This window comes from the organism of the source record quoted next, unplaced genomic scaffold, assembly GCF_019419815.1.
Source record: "Pyrus x bretschneideri cultivar Hongxiangsu unplaced genomic scaffold, Pyrus_bretschneideri_v1 Contig5, whole genome shotgun sequence".
Classification (NCBI taxonomy): domain Eukaryota; kingdom Viridiplantae; phylum Streptophyta; class Magnoliopsida; order Rosales; family Rosaceae; genus Pyrus; species Pyrus x bretschneideri.
Window position 1 is genome coordinate 10,187,931 of NW_025999787.1, and position 15,737 is coordinate 10,203,667.

General features: G+C 35.0%; 2 protein-coding genes across 11 annotated transcripts; one reads left to right on the forward strand and one right to left on the reverse strand.

The window, feature by feature from the left end:
• Positions 1–1,134: 1,134 nt before the first annotated feature.
• LOC103967583 (multiple organellar RNA editing factor 6, mitochondrial) lies at positions 1,135–3,097 on the reverse strand. Of its 2 annotated transcripts, none has more exons than XM_048569144.1 (3): positions 2,326–3,097; positions 1,789–1,886; positions 1,135–1,531 (listed from the first exon to the last, which is right to left on the reverse strand). In XM_048569144.1, exons 1-3 carry the CDS (start codon positions 2,721–2,723, stop codon positions 1,479–1,481), a joined length of 549 nt encoding a protein of 182 aa, XP_048425101.1. In that variant the 5' UTR covers positions 2,724–3,097; the 3' UTR covers positions 1,135–1,478. The 2 variants fall into 2 exon arrangements, with proteins under 2 accessions (XP_048425101.1, XP_048425103.1); XM_048569146.1 differs by having other exon boundaries at positions 1,135–1,452; positions 2,326–3,095.
• A 6,819-nt stretch (positions 3,098–9,916) lies between these two features.
• On the forward strand, positions 9,917–13,862 carry LOC103967582. Of its 9 annotated transcripts, none has more exons than XM_048569100.1 (5): positions 9,917–10,071; positions 10,900–11,130; positions 11,451–11,573; positions 12,208–12,379; positions 13,448–13,654. In XM_048569100.1, the coding sequence occupies exons 2-5, from the start codon at positions 10,936–10,938 to the stop codon at positions 13,558–13,560; spliced, it is 603 nt and encodes a 200-aa protein (XP_048425057.1). In that variant the 5' UTR covers positions 9,917–10,071; positions 10,900–10,935; the 3' UTR covers positions 13,561–13,654. The 9 variants fall into 9 exon arrangements, with proteins under 9 accessions (XP_048425057.1, XP_048425056.1, XP_048425059.1 ...); XM_048569099.1 differs by having other exon boundaries at positions 9,932–10,071; positions 10,883–11,130; positions 13,448–13,661; XM_048569102.1 differs by having other exon boundaries at positions 9,967–10,071; positions 10,920–11,130; positions 13,448–13,658.
• The last annotated feature ends 1,875 nt before the right edge of the window (positions 13,863–15,737 follow it).

Genomic DNA, 15,737 nt, shown 5'->3' on the forward strand with positions numbered 1-15,737 from the left:
TGTGTTTAAAAATAGAGAAAATAATATTTAATAAACAACTGATTGAATCACATTATTGTTCACCCATTGTGAGGGCTAAGGCCACCCCCTCCCCTTTAGTGTAGATAATATCGTTTGTTAAAAAAAAAATTCATTTGACAACTAATTTAATCACATTATTATCCACATGCGAAAGACCTTTTTTATAACCAACATTACATGTCTTTTAAAATGTTCTAAACATGTTTAAAAATAGAGAAATTGAATCAAATTATTACTAGCTTATTGTGAGACACTAATTTTTTTTCAAAAAAAAAAAAAGCACAAAAAAATTTAATTATTAAAAAAATATTGTTAAAATGACGAAAATGCCCCTACCTTGTTTGATGCATTATTTTGAGATGCCTTTGAAGTTTTTTATCTTGGGGGCATTTTTGTCCAAATATTTTGTTGAAGTTTGGTGACACTAAAATCACTATTCACCTTCCATTGACTTTATATATAGATTACAATTATGTTGACTAAAAAGCAAAATTATATGCATTTATAGCATCCAATATTGCTATTTTTTAAGGGAAAAAAACTCAAAAAGTATATTTTATAAGGAGGTTCGCTTTGACTAATTTATCAAGATTAGGGCGCTAGTCTTTTCTTAATGCGCCATTCAATTTTATTATGCGAAATCATGATATTTTGCGTCGAAGTTTCACTTTGGTATTTAATAGTTTGGGCAATTTAGGAGTGTATTTGGTGTGTTATGTAATTGACGTATGTCATTAAAGTTTAGGGAAAATTTATAGGACCGCCAATAATGCCAACAATGCTTTATGGTATAGAATATTGAGCGATAAAGCATTCATATGTAAAAAATGAGTGCAACAAAGATCAAAATGCTTTGTTTGATGTGTGTCTACACAAGATATGACAAGATTAAGAATGATGATACTAAGTTGAGCGGGAGTCGCTGCAACTGAAAATAAAATGAGAGAAAATAAGTTAAAGTGGCTTGGACATGTAAACCAAAAATATATAGATAATTTAGTTAGAAGATATGATTATGTGACAAAGGCTTATGACAAAACGCATAGAGAAAGACATATGAAGACTTGAAGAGACTCTAAAAAAGATATAGAGTAATTGAAGTTAACAAAAGACTTCGCGCAAAACCGAGCACAGTAACGTTCTAGATTCATCGGTCGATGTCACTTAACTTAATAGAATAAAGCTTTGTTTGTTGTTGTTATAAAATAATTTAGTCAAAGACTTAAATCTTGACAATTGAAACTACAGTAACTAGAGAATAACTTTGCCCAAATGATACGAAACAAAATCATGGTTTAGCCATCCTAATATGCTTATGCCTTAAAGCATTTGATCTTCATCACCATACGAAAGAGCTATTGCAATAACCCTTTTCCTCCCGATTTTCGTAAAACGAGAAATCTTGTTAGCTTGGAATTATCTTTTTATTATCCGCCGAATAGCCAAAAAGGGTCGGATCAATCGTCGGCCATATCCGGATCCGGGAAAGTTCCAAGAACACCGGGCAAGCCTAATAATAATAAGGAAAAAAACAATTAAAATTAAGGATGTGATATCCACATATCCCTTTTTACTTCTTACATACTTTTTTAATTTTTAGACGTTGAATCGGATGAATTGACAAAGATAAAGAGACAGGAATCAACGTGTGTGAAAAGTAAAAAAAAATGTGTGAATAGCACATCCCGTAAAATTATTTATGCATAATCACTCACGTACTCGTAAACCAAACAGTAACATGCAAATCAATGGCACAAACAAACCTACCTTCAAACTTACGTGCCGTCAGCTCATCAATCTTACAAAAAAAACCGGAGCTCCAGCCGTAATACACCTTATATATCTTCTTCTTTGCTACTTCCAGACTGCCACATCACAAGAAGAAGCAACAAAAGCAGGGATACAAAACAAAATTAACCAATCAATTACAAACAAATCATCATCAAACCATCAAGAATAATAGCTAAAAATCTCATAAACATTACATACGAGTAACGAAGTCGGAAATTGTCAAAGAAGGCGTGAAATTTTAAAAAGTAAAAGCCAAAAAGTTTAGACAATCAAATATATTTAGATGTTACATAATATTAATATCTTTTATAATTGATTAAGTTAGAATTGTTAGCGACGAAGTTCGCATTATAAATTATCAATGAAAACAAAAATATTTTTTTTCAATGTAAACAACCATGGTATTCTCCTATTTGACATTCATAGCAGAAAACGTTGCCATTTTCAAAATACTTTTCCAACGTTTTCCTAGCAACCAAACAAGAAATATCAAGGAACCCATTACGTACGTACCTCACACCAACGACTTTAACCAGGGTCTCTGCATAGTAATCGATTGGATCACACTCAACGCCGGGCTTCTCCATGACGATCCACCAGTAATCCCAACCTTGGAGGATCAATTCCATCTCTTCTGGTGGACGGCCAAATTTCGAACATGATTTGACCCCGCAACAGATCGGAGTGTACCTGGTGGTGGCCGTAGGGAATCGGACATCGTGGGTGGGCGGGGCGAGGGATCGGCGGCCCAGCATGAGGGATGGGATGGAGGGAGGGTTGGCAAGTTTGGATGTCAAGAAGAGGCGTTTGGGTATGAGGAGAGAGATTGTGAGGTGGCGAGATGTTGCGGTGGTGGCGGCGGTGGCGGCTGCGGCGGCCACGGCAATTGCTCGGACTAGGGTTTGAACCATTTTTGGGGAAATCAGGAGGCCTGAGAGAGTAAACTAAAGGAAATTCGATGAGGGTTTAGTGTGGGGACAAGGGTAACGTGGTATTTACCCTTGAGATTAGGAAACTTATTTACATTTTTTGAATAATCGAAGCATGCTTTCCTTCAAACCCGAATCGTTCGATGGGAAGAGCAGTTAAAACTAGGGGTGGTTTTGGTTCATTACCGTACCAAAATCTTTATACCAATTATCATACTAAATATTTGGTACGGTAAAATTTAGTATCATTACCGTACCAAATTTTCGGTATATCGAATATCGGTATACTAAATAGTTTGATTGGTATGGTATGTCAATGGTAATTGTCACTTTATTTTACGCCACTTAATTTGCCTAAAATCTAATATTTTTTAATTAATGTAGAAGTGTAAAAAATATATAAACGCTCGTAATGACAAGTTTTACAACTTTCATGAAGAGCTTAACTTTGAAATTCGCCATTATAATCATATAAATCATATATTAAAATTTAACCGCTCATTATTGTTTACATTTACGCTTCATTTTTCTCATCAAATTTTGTTTTTTTTCGGATTTTCTTTTTTGAAAACATGATCTATTAGAGGATACAAGAAGGTAAACGGTTTGGATCGTTGATATTATGTTAGAGTTTTACCGTTAGTGAAAATATTGTTTGATGTTTATAAAGTTTCTACAAACTATATGACATCGACTCATATTTCAGTTAACCATCAATATCGAAACATGATATCAAAGATTTGAGCCGTTAATCTTCTTACATTCGCGCAGATGATCATGTTTTCAAAAAAGAAAATTTTAAAAATGAAATTCAGTAAGAAGAATAAAGCGTAAATGACAATCAACGGTTAAATATAAATTTAAGGTTTATGGATTATAGTGTTGGATTTTGAAGCTGACCTCTTCATAAAAGTTGTAAAGCTTGTCACTATGAATGATTATATATTATTTTTTTGCATTTTTTACAATTATACAATAATTATTATTAATTATATTAATTTTTCACACAAATAATTATATGAATAAATACATAATATAATAATAATAATAATAATATTGGTATGTACGGTATACCACCGGTACTATTTTGGGTACCAGTACCATACCGAAACAGTATGGTACGGTACAAATACCATACCATTACCAATTGGTACAAATTTTTGGTAATAATTTGGTATGGTATGGTTGGTAGAGCGGTTGGTACAGTAATTTAGTAAAACTTTCCACCCCTAGTTAAAACCCACAATATACAAGTCACAACAACCAGACATTTAATACTGCAATTTAGTGGTGCTCTTCTTCATTTGCAAGTGAAAGGTTTTAGGTTCGATTATTGCCAAAAATAAATTTGAATTATATTATTATGGTTAGCCCATTATGAGAATTAGCATACTCTCCCGCCCCTTATACCATCTCCAACCCTTAAAATAAAGAAATATTATAAAATTATCTAAAAGACTCTTCGGCCATTTCTAACATAGTCGGCCAAAGAGTTATAGGTCAAAACATAAACTGTTTTGACACAAAATCCATCTCTAAGACCATCTCCAACCCTTGGTCTAAAACCTAAAATTTTTAGCCCATAAAATTTAGGTTTTAACTCAGAACAACTTTTCTACTCCAACCCTTCTAGCCTAAAATTTTAGTCTCAGATTATTAAAGAATGAATTTAGACTATTTTTTTTCTTAAACTTTTTTTTAAAAGAAAAAATTATGTAGACTATCCTAATTTAATTTTATGAACATTTTAACCTACAAATATTTAGACTCTGACAAATATTGAAAAATCACTAACCGACACCATGAAACTCGTTAAACACTATGAAAAATATGAAACAAATAAGAGATTTTTTTTAATTACTTTAGCCGTTAGATTAAAATTTGGACCTTTAAAATTATTATTTTTTTACCGTTGAATTTTATCAAATTAGATTTTAACCGTTGGATTCAATGAATTTATAAATATAAAATTAAATAAAATATACATATATGGTGGGTCAACCCCACTAATCCTAGGCTAAATTTGGCTTCTATTTGAGTTTTAGGTTTTAGGCCACATTTTAGCCTTGGGTTGGGTTGGTTTTTTTTGGGGGGGGGGGGGGGGGGGGGAGTAGAAGTGGAAATTTGAGTTTTAGCTCAGAGTTGGAAAAGGCCTAAGACCTTCTCCAACAATGACCTAAAACCTAAAATTTCCCCTCCCTCTCCCACCCCCCCCCAACAAAAAAAAAATCCACTCTAACCCATGATCTAAAATTAACCTAAAACCTAAAACTAATTTTAAGCCACAAAGCAAAATGGGTCCCACCAATTGAGACAGAAACAGGGATGGTGAAGCCCACTGGCCAGCTTTCAATCGCCCACACAGCAAACTCAACCTTGCATGCGCCAGAGAGAGAGATAAGCCAGGCCCACCCACATGGAGTTGTCCCCCAGGTGTCAGCCAATTATGTAGCCCAACGACTACTTTTTTCAATCCAACGGCTGGATTTAAATGGGCCGTTGGTTAATCCAACGGTCCAAGTTCAAATTATTATTTTTTTAGTTTTATATTTATATATTTATTGAATCCAACGACTTAGATCAAATATAATCAAATCTAACGGTCGAAATTTAAATCCAAAGGCTAAAATAATTTAAAACAATTATTTAACTTAAAATTCAACCAAAAACTCTATAAATACCTATGTATTTGTTCAAATATCCACACAAAACTCACTTTTCTCCTACAATTCTTCCAATTTTTCTTTCTACCATTTATTCTCATTTCCAAATTTTTCAAGATGGCAAAAGAGCATGTTAAAGGTCATAATCGGACATTTGACGAAGATATTGCTTTATGTTTGGCATAGATTTCTGTTAGTGAAGATGGTGCCATCGGCACAAACCAAAATAGAAAGGTTTTGTGAGGTAAAATCGTTGATAAGTTCCATGAAAACTCCAACGCCGGTCGAAGGGAAATTGGTGGTGTTTATGATCGGTGGAAGATTATCAATAAAGTGTGCACTTTGTGGAAGGGAAGTTTGGAGAGAGCCATGGTTGACATGCCTCGTGGAAGGGGCGCCTCAGAAATTACGAGTTTATTTGTTGATATTTTAGTTGTCATGTACATAATAGTATTTTGCAACTAATTGCTTTTATGTATTTGTTGCATAGGATGACAAAGCAATAACAATTTGTAAGACAAAAACTACACCAAAAAATCAAGTTTTTAAGTTGCATCATGCTTGGAACATCCTCAATGATTGTCCGAGGTGGGGAACTGATGCGAACCAACAATGTGGAAGGTTATTTCATAGTGAATCCTTACCCCCAAAGATGTCAATAAAGGTGTGAATTTTGCCAACAATGAAGGTGTCGAACAAATGACCCCAACTTCTTCTTTTGCAAGGCCCACGGCCACGGGTAGAGATAAACAAAAGTAAGCAAAGAGAAAAAGGAAGGCCCAAGATCCGATATGTGCACAATTTGCTAGCTTGATGGTAAGAATGAATGAAAACCATATCTCTCGGCAAGAAGAATTAGCCCAAATGCGTTGGCCATGAAGGAACAAAGGGATATGGAGCAAGAAAGGTTCAAAGTTAATTTGATGATGGAGGACCTCGACAAATACACTCCAGAGAGGAAGAAATACTTATGTGGTAAGCAAAAGGACATTTTATGAAGGAATGTCACAAGGAATATATTTCAAGATGATGATTCATCTCAAGACTATCACCCAAGTTCATCACTAAGCCAAGGCTATCATTATTAAGTTTATGAGTTTTCGATTGTATTAAGTTTATGTGGTTTATTAATTGTCTTTTTTTTTTTTTAAGTTTATGTGGTTTATTAATTGTCATTTGTATTAATTTATGTGGTTTATTAAATGTTGTTTGTATTAAGTTTATGTGGTTTATCATGATTTTCATGTATTGATTTAGTGATTTTTTGAAATTTATCGGAATTTAAATATTTTTAGATTAAATGTTCATATAATTAATTTAGGATAGTCTACATATATTTTTTTTAAAGTTAATTTAAAAAAAATAGCCTTAATTCATTCTTTGATAATTTGGGCAAAAATTTTAGGCCAGAAGGGTTAGAGCAAAAAAGCTGTTTCTAGGCTAAATATTTTTACATTTTAGATCACCATTGGAGATGGTCTAATGAAGGATTGGGCAAAAAAAAAATTTGGGGCCCACTAGGCCAAAATATAGCCAAATGGCCAGAGGGCTAGGCAAACATAGCTAGCCAACCAGCCCTGAAAATTGGGCCCAACTGTGTTGCTAGCTAACGTCATGTAACATTTTTTTTTAAGACGAAATTAAAAAAAAAAAAAGATTTTTAATTTTTTTTTATAAATCCCAAAGCCATTTCTCACATCATTTTCACATTTTCATACTATCTTACCTCATTTTAATGTCTAAGTTGTTAACATGCAAGTAAAATTAAAACATTTAATAACATGAAACTTAAACAACATGAAATTTAAAATAACATTTAGCGATAAATGACCCTTAAAATATGTCTAGAAACTTTATTTTAATATAGTAGTTTAATTAAATTAACTGATAAAATTAAAGAGCAAATTTAAAATAATAAATTATTAATGGGCTAAAAAAATAGTCCCCTTCCTTTCTGTATATAGATATGACCTAACACTGTTTATTAAAAAATAATTTATTGTTGAGCTATAATTTCGATAAGGGCTAAACGTAGCCCTTTTGATTAGAAATGACCTTAGAGAGATTGCATCTTGCCAAACTTTTTTAATGGTTGAAGCTTACTTAGTAAAATGTTGGACTATAAATAAAAAGAATTGTTATTAGCACTCTAAAAATCTCATTTAGCACTCTAAACTTTTTATAATTAGAAAAAAAAAAATACACTTGTGAGGAGTGTAGAATGAAAATTTTGGAGTGCTAATAACAGTTCTTTAAATAAAATGTTAAATATATGAGAAAATGATAATAATTTAAACTTCATGATGAGCATTGAGAAGAATGAATTGAGAATCAAACCAAATTTGGCCTGAACCGGAAATATAAAAATTGGGAACCTATTTAATAGGGAGTTTTAAAGAAAAGTCTGCGGTACTGTTCACTTTAACGAAAAACTACATTTTTACACTAAAAATTCAAACCTGGTACTATTCACTTTACCTTTTATTTTGTCTTTATCGTTAAAACTCAAACTTTCAAAGCCATTTTCATTAGTTTTCCTTTTAAAATTTTCAATACCCATGTTTGGTCTATTAGGTTTTCTAATATTTTTTTCGGTTTCGGTATAAAACATAACCAGGCTATAAGACATTGGTTCGGTACCGGTTCTTTATGGTACTGTTTGGTACGCAGACGAGACTGGATGGAACGAGATGGGACGGGACGAGACAGGACGGAACAGAACAAAATCTTATGTTTGGTACGTGCAGGACGGAACGGGACAATTGTTTCATTTTGTGTTTGGTAAATGCATGACGACACATAACCAAAAGATTAAATGACTAACTTACCCATGTTTCATCTGTTGTTTGGCACAATGTTTATACGTAGAACAAAACGGGACAGTTTTCCACAAATCTAATTAAATATTTCCATGTAGATTTAAAATATTTAATAATAAAAAATAATTTTTATTTTTATATAATTAAAACTTAAAAAAGAAAAAAGAAAAAGAAGAAGATGAATTGTTCATCTTCTTCTTCCCTACCCCGTCTTCTTCCCCATTAAAACTTAAAACTTAAATATTTAAATCTTGATTTTGTTGCTCTAGCAAACCCCCATCAAAACAAAAGTTTTCCAAAATCTCTATCTCCCTAAGGTTTTCAAACCCAACAACAAATAAGCAAAGATTTTTTGTACTGCAGGTTAAGATTTTGTTTTTTGGGTTGCAAGATTTTTTATTCATTCCCCATAAAATAAAAAACCATATATACTAAGAACCCAACTGCAATTCAAAGTTTGATAAATTTGGGTTCAAAGCCAAAGTCGTCGTCGAGTACAATGCCGTTGTCGGTCACTAGCAACAATCGACTCGCCGGAAACTCGTTGCTTGAACTGAACTCTGGAATACCCATCGTGAGAGTGAGAAAGATGAAGCATGGTTTGTGAGATAGGAGAAGCAGGGTTTGGGAGGCAAAAACTGTAATGACAAGGCGGCTGGAGTGGGAAGCTTAATGGGCGGCAGAGGGAGCGTTGAGGTTGAGGAAAATGCAGCTGGGTTTGTGGTGAAGGAGGAGGAGGTTATAGGAGAGAGGGAGGGTAGACAGTGGAATTAATGAAAAAGAAGAGTGGTATTGTTGTCCAAAAAAATTATAATTTTGTGTTCCACGGGCATGGAACGAGTCATTCCAAGGGGTAAGGTGGAATGAAAAAGTAACCAAATTTGGTTCCGCGGGACAGCGTGTTCCACTGTTTTTAACGCACCAAACGTAGGACAGAATGCCTCGTCCCACTGCGTTCCGTCTCGTCTTATGTACCAGACGGTACCTATATGTTTAGTCGAATTGAATTGAATTTTCTTTTTAAAAAAGTCCTTTTGACATGCAGGGAATAATGATGGGTTGAAAAATAGTTTTAGAATTTTTTTTTTTTAATTTATGGTGGGTTTTGTAATGTAGGTTGACAAACAGAATAATGAGGTGGGTCGAAAAGCAATCAAAATTTGTTGAGATTATTATAGAAATGGTCCATTAATTTTTATTCAATTTGAGTAATGGTCTCTCAATTAAACATTCATGATTATTGGTTCCTTAACTCATCAAAATGTGCAACTATGATCCTTTTCGCAAACTCTGTTATAACTTCTGTCAACATGAGTCATATCCCTTGCATACGAGGTTGAATCAAGAGACAAATATGGAAAACCAAATGAGAAAAATTGTAGCAGTGGTCCCCACTTTAACCTAATTGGAGAAATGACCCATCGATTATACCCATTGGAGCAATGTCCATCAACTTTAACTCAAGTATAACAATAGTTATTCCAATATGACTCATTTTGACGAAACTCATATATAATTGACGAAAAAGATCATAGCTGCACATTTTGATGAGTTAAGGAATCAATGATTATGAATTTTTAATTAAAAGATCATTACTCTAATTCAATTAAAATTGAGAAAACATTTCTACAATTTTCTCAAATTTGTCGGTTCAAATTAAAGACTCTAGTCTCCAGGTAAACCGTTGGATGGAAATGTAGCCCAGAGGATATGATCGAGGTTTCATCCAACGGTAGTGGGAAGCCCAACAAAGCCCCGTAAACGCAAATATGCAAGATAAGGCAGGCAGTCGACAGGCTGAAGAAAAGAAAAATTCACAGCAGTCGCGGATCTTATCGTCTCTCTTGGGTGAGTATGTAATTTTATTTCACCGATTCAATCAATTTGGTTGATTTTTTACTGGTTAATTGGTGAGACATGCATAGCTCTATGCCCTGTAGTTTTGATTGGAATTTTCTGAAGAAAAATTGAGCTAGATTTGGGATCTAGGGTTTCAACTCTCAATTACTTAATATATTCTTCTCTTTGCATTTTATTGGGAGGTTTAGGTTTTAGGGGTTCTGGATATTGCACGTTTGGCCGGTCAGCTAACTTTTTATTTAGGTTTTTTGTTTAATTATAGCTCACTTGTCTTCTGCTTTGCAAAGGTAGGGGAAGAAACGTCTATCATACGCAGTCTTATCTTTTGCTTTACAAAGAGGTTTTTACCTTTGCTTTGCAAAGAGGCTGTTTTCACTGCTGAAACCATTGACCTTTTGGTCACAAAGAGGCTGTTTTGCATTATGTCTATATTTGGTAGAGGGACTTTCAAATTCCGAGGGATGGAGGCCAGTTTAGTAACAAATGGTCACAAAAAGATGATCAGCACTCCATGGATATCAAATCTCTTGGGACTTGGAAGTCCCTCGTCCATACATAGCCTGAAACGGGTAGAATCCCAAATGATTGTTAGGTTATCTTACATTTCACCGATTTGATTTCCTTGTTTTTTGCTGTTATTTGGTTTGATAAAGATCTAGCCTTGTAGTATTGCTTGCATTGATAAAATTTAGTTCCATGTAGTATTGATAAAAATTGCGTTCCTTTTGGGGTTTAGGGTTTTAACTTTCAACATTATATTATTAATATGATGGTGATGATGATGATTATGATTACCCAGAATCTAATTTATTACAGATTTTGGAACAACAATTCAGTCTCTGGTTGGGAAAAATGTGGAGTAAATCATCATGTTTTCTTCACACCAATAAAATAGCTGCTGCAAAATTGGTCGGAGGTTTTAGATTCGCTACCGCTGCCGTTAACCACTACAATGGTTCAACCTCAAGGTCTCTCTTTGGTCATGGCTATTTCTTTCGCTGCCAGGAAAAAATTCCTCCCAATACTATCAAATATAGGCAGACGCAGGTATTACTTTTCAATGATCTGAACTGATAATCAAGTGTTTAGTTGGTTGTCAATGTGATTGGCATTTTTTTTAAGAATATACCGTTCAGTTATTACACTTCCATTCCATGCACAATGGGCCGCACAAGCAATTCCCCTTTCTTGCAAAAGAAAAGAGAATACGTACCAATCCTCTGTCTACTACATGTATATTACGGCTATGTACATAATGTGTTCGCCTATCTTTTTTACTACTGGATGTCTTAGTGCTTTTAGATTTGTGCAAGGATTGTCTTATGTTGTGTGGTTGTTGTAGCACTACTTGTTTCAATTTTGAATAGGGCCAAACCTACGGACAATGCTTCGGGTTAGACCAACGTGGCCATCCATCTCCTTATTCTATGGATCATCCCAAGAATATGGCTCCGGCCCTTTTCGCCGTGGAAGAGTATAACAAGAAAAAGGTTTGAATTATATTGTAACTTTTGCCATTTATTTTATAGTTTTTTTTTTTTTTTTTAAAATAAAAAAGAGGGGTAAATCTCAGTTTACTATTTTTAAGTTTCGTGGTTTTCAACATTTAGTACATCTTGTGAGATTATGCAAAGGAGCTTGTGGATATTGTGGTGGACTATGGAGCAGTTCCAACGCTTGTTAAGCATCTACAAGCGCCTCTGCAGGCCACAAACGGCCAAAAAAGCCCGATCCCGTTCGAGCACAAGGTCCAAAAAGGGGTGGAGGGGATGGAGGAGTGGAGGGTGGGGGAAGACGAAGGGGTTCTGGGTGTGTGTGTGTGTGTTTTTTTTTTTTTTTTTTTTTTTAATTTTTTTAAATGACACGTGGTGCCCAGTCATTGTCCACATGGACACCACGTCATCAGTTAACGGGAGACTTAACAGCAAAACTAACGGATGTATGAGATTGTTCCAAAATTAACACTTTAGGTAAGATTCTGGGATGAAAAAAAAATTTCATGTATTAAATGTTGAAAACCACAAAACTTAAGGGTAGTAAACTGGGATTTACCCAAAAAAGAGAGTTTAATATGTTACTTGTTTTAACTCTATCTAATGTTCTTTGCTTCTTCTTCTCTATTAGAATGCCAAACTTCATTTTGTGAGAGTTGTCTACGCTAGGCAGATGCTTTATCATGGTGATTTCATTCAAAATGTATACTTTGATGCGATTGATGGGGGTGTGACCGAAATGTACAATGCAAGAGTTCAGAGCAGATTCGGCTGCAATATGAAGCTGATATCATTTGACGGAGGTAACTGTTCTATGCTATGGTACCCTGTCAATTTATCATTAAGAAAGTTTGATTCACTAAGGTGCATGTTTATTGAACGTGTGAGGTCAGAGTGTGTGTGGTGATGATCTCGTTTCTACTAAGAAAACCAACCTTTTAAGGATCCTTGTGTACTCGATTCTGATGGATGGAAACATGCTCAAGTTTTAATTTGCAAACGGCGATTGTGCTTACGTGTGTTTTGCTATGTGCAATGTGTATGTGTGTTGTTGGGTTCTTCTAGCCCATGATGGGTTGCCTAAAGTCTATTGGAATTATAATCTTAGAGGATTAAATTATTTATTCAATTTAAGTTGTTTGCCTACTTGGATCTTGGTTGGCCTTTCAGTATTTTGCTACATACATGGGTTCGGTCCTCCAAGGCATGTTAGAGCTCTCTTCAACTTGCTCATGACTAGATCGATCGGTTTTGAGTTGGTTTTCCAATGAGAGAATGATTCATAACTAGATTCCAATTAGGATCGGTAATCGTTATTGAAGAAGACCTTTGTATGTCAATATAAAGGAACTATTGCACTAATTATAAAATGGAGGAAAACAATAAGTTGTATACCACTTGGGGAGTTAAGAGTGATAGAATATTGTAAGGGCAAATTGTGTGCGCGGGGGTGCCGGGGGTGGTTAAGAAAATATATAAAGAGTATTTCTTGTTCTTGTTCTTTCAGATTTTTCGTCAAGGATTAGAGGCTTGGTAAGGTTATTCGTTGCACTTATTATTGATGTAGGGAATGATTGTTGTTGCCCCGTGGACATAGGCACATATAGTCGAATCACGTTAATTCTTGGCCTTGTTTATCTCGATTATTCTGTTTTCAATTTCCTGTGTTTGTTTTGTTTTTTCCATTCTGAAAACGCAATATTCACAACATGCGTGCGTATTTATATATATAATGGATTGTGCTTGGATTTATTTTTAGGCTTAATTATTGGTATGCCCATTAACCGTCTCTCAAATCTCATTTTGCCATTGGAAACTCATCTTGTCACACTTTTGCCATCTCGCATTTATCCCTATTCCTTCAACTGAAGTCGATAGGGATTTTGACAAATTTGATGGACCGAGAAAAAGTGAGACAGGAATGGCGAAGTATGCGAGACTAAAAGAGTTTTCGCGGGCAACGTGGGATTCCAGTGATATTTGAGCGGGCGCAACAATAATTAGGCGTGATTTTCTCATGTACCATAGTAAATATCGAAGTAGTTTGAAATTCATTGTTTAACATGTGCTTAATTGTCAACTTTGCTGACCAGGTAAAGACAACAAGCACGAGTTTGTGGAAAGGACGATTCGCTATGGAACTTCTACTTCCAAAATTGCGCCTGTATAAACGCACATTTTTATTAACTATGTGAGTTAATGTTATGGACTATGATCCCCCGTTGCTTTAGTCAAAGTGAAACGAAATTTTAGTTTGAGAAAATAAAGTGATGGCTTTTAAGTTGATAGCAGAGTGAGATCCAAAATAAAGTTTTGAGAGGGGACGTTACTAAAAATAAGCCTTAAATTTATAAAGTTTTCATTATAGATGGAGTGCAAAAAGTTGCCTTGTTTATATTGTTAGTGGACGTTTGTTTGCCCTTACTAATTGTCATTGAACTAGATTGGACTAGTCCAGCGTTTGCTATCACCTAGGACTAATGTTAATGACATTAGCCTAGACTTGCCTATGCTAAAGGTGTCCTTGGAGGTTCTTAGCAAGAGTTTCCAAAAACCATGGGACTAGCTGAGGCCTCCCTCTGTTCTTTGTTTCACTCTCCCTCTCTCCTGGCCCTCAACCCAGAACTTAATTTCAGCAATTTCCCCCAAAATCCCTTTTCTTATTTTCCATCGAATCCCCATAAACCCAACCAAAACTTGATGGCATGGGTAAATGTTAGGGATCATTTTTGTGATAAAAATCCGTGAATCTTATGGGTCCAATATGTGTAGAAAATTAATGTGATCATGCCATTACAGTTTTGTTAAAAAACCCGCAAAATCCCTTCACCCCCAAACCAAACAAGTCAGGCTATAGGTGGGCCCAAGACCCTAAACTAGGCAGTCGGGCGAGAATGGCTCGAGTGGGTGCCTGAGTTGGTGTGACGTCAACCTGGCACCAATCAAGTTGAAATTTTTTTGCGCTCGACACATGTGCGTGGTGGCGCGTCGAGCGACAAAATTTCAGCGAGACCTGCAATGCAGATGCTTTATAACGTGGGAAATTTAGATCCCTAGATTTCCAATGGTCATGTAATCGGACTATCATAATAATTCAGTTTCTAAGTTTATAAATTTTTAAAAAAGGAAAATGATTGACATGCCATGTGGCACAAATTGGTCACTAAATTTAAATAATCTAACCACCAATATAAATTTAGCCAAAAAATAATTTAAAATTAAAAAATACATGACGTGACGGATTTGTTTAAATATCCTATCGGAAATTAATCATAATATTCTTTAAATAAATTTTTTTAGGAAAAAAAAAAAACTAATTTTTCATGCGCTTGCTCAGTTGCTTGGGGCATTGATTTCTGAGGTGGAGATGCAATCGTGCGGTTATTGTTCACTAACAATAATTACCAGAGTGTAGAATTGCTCCATGGGGTAGCTACCTCATGGCCTTTGAAAAATCTGGAAAAATCCCACCAAATGTGTTTTCGTTAAGACTAAAAATCTAATGAGACCCTTAATTTTCTAAAAAAACTTATTAGTTAACATTAAGGCTCCAGCCTCTAGGTGCACCGTTAGATGGAAATGTAGCCCAAAGGATCTGATCGGGGTTTCATCCAACGGCAGGGGGAGGCTCAACAAAGTACAATAAATGCAAAAACAACGGGAAAGATTGAAGATGCGGCAAGCAGTCGATAGCTAAAGGAAAATTCAGAGAGAAAAAATTCACGGCGGGTCTCCGATCTCGTCTTCTCTCTTCGGTGAGCATGTAATTTCAATTCACCGACTCAATCAATGACAATGTAGTTGATTTTTACTGGTTATTTTGCGCGACGTATATGGATCCATGCCTTGTAGTGCTGCTTGGATTTCTTTGAAGAAAAATTGGGCTGGATTTGGGATCTAGGGTTTCGGCTTTTAGTTGCTTGAATTTTTTTTTCTTTACGTTTAGTTGGGTGGGGGGCTCTGGACATTTGCAAGTTCGGATGCTACCTATTTATTTAGCTCGCTGTTAGAACAAATGGACCACAAAAAGCCCGGCTTGCAAATGCAATCCATGGATCACCTTCGATTTCGATTTCTTTGTTTATTACTTGCTTCTTATATTGGGATTTAGGGTTTCAACTTCAGCATTATATCATTAACATGACGATGATTGTGATTACC

Bases quoted from the DNA above. Each gene is read 5' to 3' on its own strand.
- LOC103967583 (XM_048569144.1), bottom strand. From the start codon at position 2,723: ATGGTTCAAACCCTAGTCCGAGCAATTGCCGTGGCCGCCGCAGCCGCC. The intron at 1,887-2,325 runs GTACGTACGTAA...GTGATGTGGCAG, and splicing joins GTTAAAGTCGTTGGTGTGAG to TCTGGAAGTAGCAAAGAAGA. The intron at 1,532-1,788 runs GTAGGTTTGTTT...TATTATTATTAG, and splicing joins GACGGCACGTAAGTTTGAAG to GCTTGCCCGGTGTTCTTGGA.
- LOC103967582 (XM_048569096.1), top strand. From the start codon at position 10,506: ATGTCTATATTTGGTAGAGGGACTTTCAAATTCCGAGGGATGGAGGCC. The intron at 10,671-10,899 runs GTTAGGTTATCT...AATTTATTACAG, and splicing joins GGGTAGAATCCCAAATGATT to ATTTTGGAACAACAATTCAG. The intron at 11,131-11,450 runs GTATTACTTTTC...AATTTTGAATAG, and splicing joins TCAAATATAGGCAGACGCAG to GGCCAAACCTACGGACAATG.